The sequence below is a fragment of the Ambystoma mexicanum genome, chromosome 1p (genome assembly GCF_040938575.1).
Source record: "Ambystoma mexicanum isolate Mex_15411 chromosome 1p, UKY_AmexF1_1, whole genome shotgun sequence".
Classification (NCBI taxonomy): domain Eukaryota; kingdom Metazoa; phylum Chordata; class Amphibia; order Caudata; family Ambystomatidae; genus Ambystoma; species Ambystoma mexicanum.
The window spans coordinates 1,488,843,021-1,488,852,094 of record NC_090921.1 but is presented as its reverse complement, the minus strand read 5'-3'; the positions used below and the strand labels follow the sequence as shown (position 1 = coordinate 1,488,852,094).

The window sequence follows — 9,074 nt, the reverse complement described above, 5'->3', positions numbered from 1 at the left end:
AAGCCAAGCAAGTTTTGTTTCCTACAAACGCAGGCACGCAAAGCATTGCCAGTTCATATGCAGTCCAATACCATGGCAGTGTGTGTGTGTGTGTGTGCGTGTGTGTGTGTGTGGTGACAAACAATGACAAAACCGTGAAGGGTTGTAAACCAGGCTGTCTGAGTCCAGAGAGATTTTTGTTTGTATGTATAATGTCAGTCTCATAATTATCTGATTGCATCGTGATCAGGGCTCAAGTCGAGGGTACGCGCAGGGGGACATAGTCCACCCACTTTATTCAGAGGGTGGACTCAGTCCCCCCCAGCTAAAATGATAAACAGTGAATGTCCTCTTTGAATTTATGCATTAAAGCCGACCACTGGGATCGAACCACAGTCGCCAGGTTTGTAGGCCAGACACTTCACCACTGCATTATATTACCTGATGAAAAATAACAAACAACAAAATGTCTCATTTTGGTACTGCAATTCCCAGGGAAAACATTTGTATTGGTTCTTGGAGTTTAAAACATGCACGCCTTTTAACGTTTTCAAAAAAACTATTAGAAGAAAAAATCCTCTCTGGGCTTTGTGTGTGTTGTTTTTATGAAAGGCAAATTACATTTGTCCTGTGCCATTTGGGTGGTTATGCAAAGCAAATGTAATGAAATGTGCATATTTCACCTTTCTATGCTAATTTCTGGTGACGTTACAGCCTATTGAATTTGTTGACAAGTCCCCCCACTTTAATTTTTAGGACTTGACCCCTGATCGTGATTTTGTTGAGTCCAGTTATATCGTAATTGTACAGAGGCCTCTCGTTTGGTTCGCATTGTTCAGAAGTACATTAAATGTATAATGCACAATATTAGAACATAGAACAGTAAGTGAAGATAATTATATTGCAGCAGTGGGGATTATTATTGCTAGTATTTTGTCCAAGCTATGTTTTAACTTCACTGTTACTGACTGAATGTTATCGGTCTTATTTGCAAAAATGAGTGGCATTGATGGGGAAAGCGTACCCTGTTTTTCAGTGTCCATGCGGATTAAAATACCCTGGTATTTGGCATCAACTAACAATAGTGCTGGTTTCTCTTGGCCTATTTAAGTGTATAACAGTAGACCCCATACTTTCTATGCTCTTTGTTGGGAAATCCAAAGGTCCGCACTCCAGGGTCAGGGTAGCCCCCGCATCGGTCTCTGGGGATAATGATGGGCAACCTCACACTTGCATCTGCTAACCAACCCCCATCGCAGCGGTCCAGCCTGGCAAACATCCAGGCTGCATACAGCTGCCCAACCTTGGCAATCGCTGCACCTTGAGATCTGCACCGCTGCACTGCTTCTGTGTAATTCATGGGGCCCATGCTGAAGTAAACATGTCCTGAAAAAAGAGAGAATAGGATAGATGTGTGAGAAATACATTAACACCCGAGTGTCTAATATCTACCTTTTAAGTCAAATGGTCTAGGTCAAAATTCTTAACGCCGCTCCCCCAAAATTAAACACAAATGGTAACATCCTATGCTCCTACCGCCTACATTTATTTGATGGCATTGCAAGAGCTGTCACAAATGGCATCAAATGATCCTTAAAAGAGCGGGAATCACAAGAGATACAACAGATTGAAAGTAGTGTATGCGGTGGCCAACTCCTTTGGGACCTTTATTGATATGATCGTTAGTATAATCATTAGTACACAATGGCACCGTTCGTTTATAGGAGTATTTTACAGATTTTGTACCGAAAATGCAAAATACAACTGTAGACATTCAAGCAATATGAGGGAGGAGATTATAAGTTGCTCCATAGACTCTAGGAAACTGTTGCTTGTCCATTAAGACGCAACAATTAACCTTGGATGTTTGCTGCAGGTGAAGCCATAAAGGCTGCAGAAAAGGCTAGGCCCTGACATGATGGCTTGCTTTGGTGTTGGTGCATGCAGTGGTGCCTTAGGGCCACCCTTTGTCCAAATCAATGCTATGGGTAAGAAGAGAAGGGAAAGGATGTTAAGAAGAAGCATATTTGGTTGGCATGGCAACTGGATATTCGTGGAGCATGTTTCTCTAGATGAGCCTCTTATTCCACCTCCCAGACTGGTGGTGTAAAACCTGCGAGATGTGCTCGATCAGTGTCAGCATTGCTGTGTTTCAGTGTCACTGTGTCAGTTCCTCAGTACCAATGCCTCGGTGTCAGTGTGTTTGTTTTCCAGTCAGTGTCTTCGGTAGTGTCAGTGTCTCACTGAGAATAACTCAGTATCAGTGTCTCAGTGTCAGTGCCTCAGTGTCAACATCAGTTCCATTATCAGTGTCAATGACTCGGTCAGAGTGACATCTTCTCAGTGTGCCTCTAAGTCAGTGCCTGTGTGTCAGTGTCTATATGTCAGTGTTTATCAAGTGTATCAATGCCAGTATGTCAGGTCTCAGTGGCAGTCTTTCTGTATGAGTCCCCATCTATCAGTACCCGTCTCTGGCCCCATGTCTCCGCGTCTTTCCATCCCTCCATCTCAGTCTGTCTTTCTGTGTCTCAGTCTCAGACTCTCAGTCTGAGCTTCCGTCACTATTACTGCCAGTCACTATCTCAGTCTATCAGTCAGTGACAATGTGACAGTCCCATTCTCCCAGTCACTATCCCTCTCTCTCTCTTCCTCCTCTGGATTGCAACGCTTATCTTTTGTTCCATTCCACTGCATAAACCCTTCTTTGTCTGTTTCTCTCTATCTGAATATCATTCTTGCATGATCTCACTTTCTTTCCTTTTTCCACCCTTTCACTTTGACATGTGGTGCCGGCCGTATGGAAGTGGCACAGGGAAGGTAAAAAAAGAGTAAAGGCTGAGAGTTTGTAGGGGGACTGGCATCTGAATTCATAACATGCAATATATTGTGCAAGAATTGCACTTCCATATGCTGAAACAACTGCCTCTAAACACATATAACGATCTCTGTGTAGTATGTCTGCATTGTGCAACTGGGGGTTCATTTGGTTGGAGGGTGCGAGGTAGGCAGGGAATGTAAGCTTGAATATTTCAACAAAGGTAGCAGGCGTTCCTCTCCAGAAAGAATACAGCATGATAACCTGTTCTGAGATGAGAGTTTGCAGCACACGCTTTTTGCTCACTGTACCTTTCACAGTTGGATTTTGGAGATTTGGAGAGGAGCGCCTGCTACCTTTTTTTGAAATATTTGCAAGGAACGTGGGGTTGCTCACCCTGAGTTACCTGGGGGCAACCAGACGTGGACTCCCTGCTCACTGTGCTCAGAGAGGCACAGCTTCACCTCACTGATGAGGCCCAACAAGGCTGAAACACGTGTATGGGGTTGCTGTTGGTACTCTTGTTCAGAGAGGTATTGCCATAGCATTTCGGTGTTGGACTGCCCATGTGGGCGGGACTAAGACTGATATGCAAATGGTTATTTCCCATCTGTGAAAGGTACAGTGAGCAAAAAGCGTGTGCTGCAAACTCTCATCTCAGAACAGGTTATCATGCCATGTTCTTTCTGGAGAGGAGCGCCTGCAACCTTTTTTGAAATAAATGTAAGCTTGAAACTTGCAAACAAGCCGCGAGTAGAACAGCTGCTCTAGTTGTACTAGGGGTAAATGGTGATGTGTTAATGCTGGTCAAATGTTTCCTAGCTAGAAATGAGTATATGACCTTAATGCTATCAGATCCTAATTACATCAGTAATAACTAGCACGTTTACATGAATGCTGATGCCCTTTTTGAATGGAAAAGTCAAGTAAACTGTTGCTGGGCCTATGCTCATTGTGTTGAAAATTGTAGTTATCAAGCACTAGCAAAAAGTACCCGTTTTCAGAACGGGTTCTGTGGACAGACATGACAACACTCTCATAAATTGTGGAAAATCGCATTGCACTCTGAAGTAAACTGCACTGAGAATGGGCGTGTGTGGCTGCTGACATACCCAGGAGCAGATGTTGGGAGGCGAGAGTTGATGTGCTGCTGCATACTGTGACCTTCTGTGCTCTCACCCCACCTGTCGCCTCACCCTGGCATGGTGCAGTTCATTGCGGTGCATTGTGGTGTAAATGTTTCAGAAACTGTGCATTGTAGGGTTGAGGGCCGGTCCTTCTATGATCACATTCACGTTTCATTGATTTCAGGCAACCATCTCATGTGTGAAGGTGCTCAAATCTGGGGAAAGGGGTGAGCATGTCCGAATGTTATGGAGCCAGTAATGTCCGGATGGTACTAACAGGTAACTATGCATAAGTGGGTGCAGGTTCGTGAAATGGTGTGGAATTGAATAAGGAACCACGCTTCACCAAACCACCAACCCACAAAGTAATTCTGACTTTTGCTGAAATCTGGGGAACGGGTTGGGGTCTCCAAATGTCATGTAGCCAGTATTGTCCAGAGGGTCCTAACAGGTAACTATGTAACATCTGTTGCAGATTGGCAAAACATTATGGAATTGTATAAGGAACAACGCTCTGCCATGCCACAAACAAACCCACACATTTCACTTCTATAAATAGAGATAATAATATGCCTTACCACAGATTATCTCATATATCACGCACATCTATATTGTATTTTGCAGTGGGACGGTGTTACTTTATGGCCCTGAAGTTAACGATTGTTATGGGTTACACAATTCTGATGGGTAATGTTTGTAGCCCTGGGTATTCAGGGCTTGAAGGTGTGTCTTCACATTATTTACAGTGCCATGCCAGACGGTACAGACATTTAAAACATGTTATGGCCATCTGTCTCAGACTTTGTAAGCTGCAGGTTTTGTGCCTCAGCTACCCATGTAAAAGGTTAGAGGAATGTAATCAGCCTCCAGAGGCTAACAGCTCACTGAACAATCTTCCCTGACTGCTTGAAGGTGTTTTGAGCTGGCCCTAAATAATGCCTGTAAATGTAAAATGCAATAAACAGCAGTAGTGCAAACACCAAGGCTATTGGCTTTGCCAAAGCTTCTTTTCTAAAGCTGCACTTAATATAGTCAGCATCTCTATATAACAGAGACACATTTGTATTGTCCAGTAACATTGTCATAACACCCTCAAATCTGTGGGCCGGGCTCCCAAATATTAGTCCTATTTTGAGATATGCTGGGTCCATATTAACAAGAAGCGGTCCTCACAACAGCTTTTTTCACTGCATAACATTTGTATTGTTTTTTATCCAGATTTCAAGTTTTATTCCAGTCAGTTTTCCATTGTCTGCATGCTTTTCGATTTCCAAACACCTCCGCTGTATTCGCTTCATTATGGATAAAAGCCTTTGTCACGCAAATCAATGTTCTGCACTTACATTTAGGTTGATGTGAGAGGGAATCGAATCAAATCTTTTTTTCTTCTTGTTTGAAGATGAAGGATGTGCAACATGTAAGTACTCGAATACAGCACTGGTTGGTACATCACAAAATCATCTTCAGGTTCAATTGGACTTCAGAGAAAAATCACAAAATAATCCAAGCAAAATTCCATCTCTTCCCTCTTGTTTTCACCTTTGGGGGACATTCTTTTAAATGTTGAACAGTGAGTCTGAGCATAAAGACCTATTACAATGATGATCTTTGAGCCATAGGATCACAATTCGGAATGTGTTGGTCTTCTAGATCCGTTTGGCATTTCGACAGGCAGTCTGCCTTCTACTCAGCAGACCAGACTTCCTAGAAAGGCTTGTAAACTGCTTTATCTCTACTATTTATTCCTGGCTAATGTTGGGATCTGAAAAAAGTAGGAGGATGGAGCCATTATCATGGTGTATCCTCATATCTTAGGGACAGGCTTTCTCTCTCCATTCCTCTCCAAGCCTACTCTCTTCTGATGGACTTCTCTTGACACCCCGCCTTCCATCTCAAACACAAAGTTTATTTTCTGCTCTGGCCACTCAGTTATCAAAGGTACTCCTCCTGCCACCAAATCACCCACTGATCACCTCTCGTTCTGTATGGCTTTCAAGACATTTATGTTCCCTTACAAATGGCAATCATGTCTCCCTCTTTGTTATCCCTGCTGGTGTGGTGGACGTACAGTCTATATATCCTTACGCATACCCATACCCAAACCCAAACCGAGTGTGGCTGGCAAATGCCAGGATTTAACCACAACTGAGGCATGTGAACATTAGCCTGCTTTGAAAGCCTCTGCTCACTTACGTCCAGTGCTGGTCATTGCTGCGATTCTCATGTTTCTGAGCCGTCTACTTGTTCCTAGTTCCTCAGTCCTGACTTTCCAAATTCCACCTTTGCAGTATTCCCCATTTCCTTCCTAGAATTTCTAATTTTGAGACATCAATTTTACCTTGCTTCTTTAAACAGCACAGTTGTGTGTTTTTATTTAACCGTGATGTGTTCTGTGATATACTCACGTTTCCTGAGGATTTCCACTTTTTTGAGAGTTATCCTATTTATAGTCCTAGTTTATTTTTTATTGTCAACGCTCTTTGTTGGAGTTTGCTCCTTGTTTGCTTCTGCTATTATTCTTTGGTGCCTGTTGGTTAGTAGGTATGAGGTATTGGTGCTTTTGCTATCCTGCTGGTCAGAAAGTAGGGGCCACCTTGAATCTAGAGTTAAATGTTACAAAACTCTATTCTCTGTACATACACTCACATGCAAGTAAAAACTGCAATTCCCCAGTTCCCTGTGGAGAATTTTATCAATGAATGTTGACTCATTATTCATATACTTATCCCATTTTAAATAGTGTTAAAATGTATTGACATTGCGTTTCAGGCAGACCCTGTGGAAGAGGCCTCTACCATAGAATTCTTCACATAATGAATTAATACAAGAGTGAAACAATGTTCACCCTGCTCAGCATCTTTGATGTAGGTCCCATTGTGGCCTGTTCACCAATTGGACCCTGACATCACTTCATATGTATGGCAATTTGTTTACTTGTTACAGCATAGTCGAGTTTTTCTTAGGAGGGTCAGGTACTATTCTTATGTTACTCAACCCTGTGGTCAAGTGTGTCTCTTCTGAACTGAAACCTTTGCATGTACTAATTACACTGTCCTGCGATATAACAGTAGTACTCAGTGCTAATCCTAATGACCTCGAAGTCCATTTCCGATGCTCTGCCATTGAAGCCTGTTGGTAAAGGTGGACAGGGGGGCGACAGTGGTATCCGGAGCACCTCTGAGGTGGATACGTCTTGAGAACCAAGGAGTTTGCCTGCTTGCGAGTCGGCCTGCTTTCTCTAAGAAGAGATCGCAGATGAGTAGCCACTGAAATCTGTAAGTAGTTAGCACAAGACAGGTGTTCATGTGGCCTAGAACTGTTGTGGTACACCAGTCAGTATGACAAAGATATTCCACATCAATCCCTCAATGTACATGCTGCAACTTTCTGGAATACGTTTTTGGCTGCATGATCCAGGCCTGCACAAGATTAATTCAATTCTGTACATGTGTCTTATTACAACATTGATAATTAATTTGAAAAATTATTCACTGCCAAGTATATTTCGATTTTATAAGCTTGAACTGAAGAGTGTGCCATGTTTGGCAACCCAAGCTCAGTTGCTGATGGAGAGAACAATTAGAGGGATTTGTAATATGAGCATATTGTCAGAAACAGAGTTGTTTAATGTCCTTCTGATAATGGGCCTTGGGGTTGGGAGAGGCCAAAGCTCAGAATGGAGGGAGAAGGTGACAAACTCAGCTCAACAGGCTCCACGCTCAACTGTTTCAGCAACAAGCACTGGACCACAACTACCGGTTCATTGTGGGGAGCGAAGACCCAACGCAGAGGGTAGGTGACCTTCAATGCAAATACTGCACGATAAAGAGAATATAAGAGAATATAAGAATTCTGAGGAAGTGTTATGGAAAATGCAACGTCAACACAGATTTCGGACATATGTCTTTTTATACATTCCAGAAATGACCTGCAGGTCTGGCTGGACTTTAAAGATGTTTCAATGCCTGATTTAGTAGGACTTTACCGCTGAATAAACTCTTGACATTTTCAGTATGTATTCAAATGTTTTGTGTTTAAGTTGGCATTACAGAAATACCCTATCGGGATAGAACATTTTCTAATGAACTCAAAGCACCATTTCGTCCATGCCGAATGGGAGCACTTGCTGTCACTACATGGGGATGTGCTCACACCAGGGTGCTTTGTGCTTGCCACAGAAACAGTTGCACTTTAGTCGAAGTATTTTTTATTCCAACCTACCTTTAAGTGCCGAAGTAAAGCAGAAAGCATCAAATGTATCCTTCACCTTGTCCTTGGTGCCATAGGTTCGAATTCCGGGAAGAATATTGCCACCACATGGCTCTCGGGGAACAATGATGGGGTAATGAACTGTTCCATCCAGGAGCCACCCTGCGTTACACCACTCCAGTCCTTCAGTCCAGGCTGGAAGACAAGTTCATTAAATACTGAGGTCAGCATTAGCCTTTTGTGCAAAGCAAATGAGACATATTAAAAAAAGGAACATTTAAACAAAAAAAAAAAAGTAGAATATAAGAAATTACGATTATGCAAAAGAACCATAACAATAGATTGAGCCACAAGGTAACCTCTGGATAGAAAGTGCGTGGAAGCTCACCATGATGTTTGTTTCCTTACTTCTGTGAGTCTTTTTGTTCAGATCCTGTAGCATCATGACATGACTGACTGCTGTGCCTTTAATAATACCGATTGTTTTAAGTATGGTCATTAGATTTAAACATGAACGACTGTTGGATCCTTAGCAGTCAGGCTTTCATAGTCTTATATTTACTGGAGGCATAGGGGACTAAGGGAGGTGCAGTAAGCCAATCACAAAGGTCAAGCTCATCTGTGTTTGCCCATCTAGCATACAAGGCATTGGGCCTCTTTCCGAGTATGGCGGTAGAGGGTTAACGGCACCGGTAAGGATGCCGGTGCCGTTAACCCCCTACCGCCGCATTCCGAGGTCCCTTAGCGGGAGCCGCTAAGGGACCAAGAAGATAATAACGGGCCCGCTATTTGCGGGCCCATTATTAGCTCCTTCCCCATTCCCATTGAGCCCTATGGGGGAATAGTATGCAGAATGGGGACTATTATGGATCTATCTTTAAAGAACCGGATATCTTTTTCCTGAAGAGAAGGACATGCTATGAATAGATGTCTAAGCGTCTCCG

The 9,074-nt window shown here is 43.0% G+C and overlaps 1 protein-coding gene across 1 annotated transcript in view; it reads right to left on the bottom strand.

Moving 5' to 3' along the window:
* Nucleotides 1-210: 210 nt before the first annotated feature.
* Nucleotides 211-9,074, bottom strand: part of HAPLN2 (hyaluronan and proteoglycan link protein 2) — a 342,449-nt gene continuing 333,585 nt past the window's right edge. The window contains exons 5-6 of the mRNA XM_069607159.1: nucleotides 8,143-8,325; nucleotides 211-1,365 (exon numbers count right to left, since the gene is read on the bottom strand). Of these exons, the coding sequence (XP_069463260.1) occupies nucleotides 1,082-1,365; nucleotides 8,143-8,325 (467 nt within the window). The 3' untranslated portion in view covers nucleotides 211-1,081. The remainder of the gene's footprint in view (nucleotides 1,366-8,142; nucleotides 8,326-9,074) is intronic.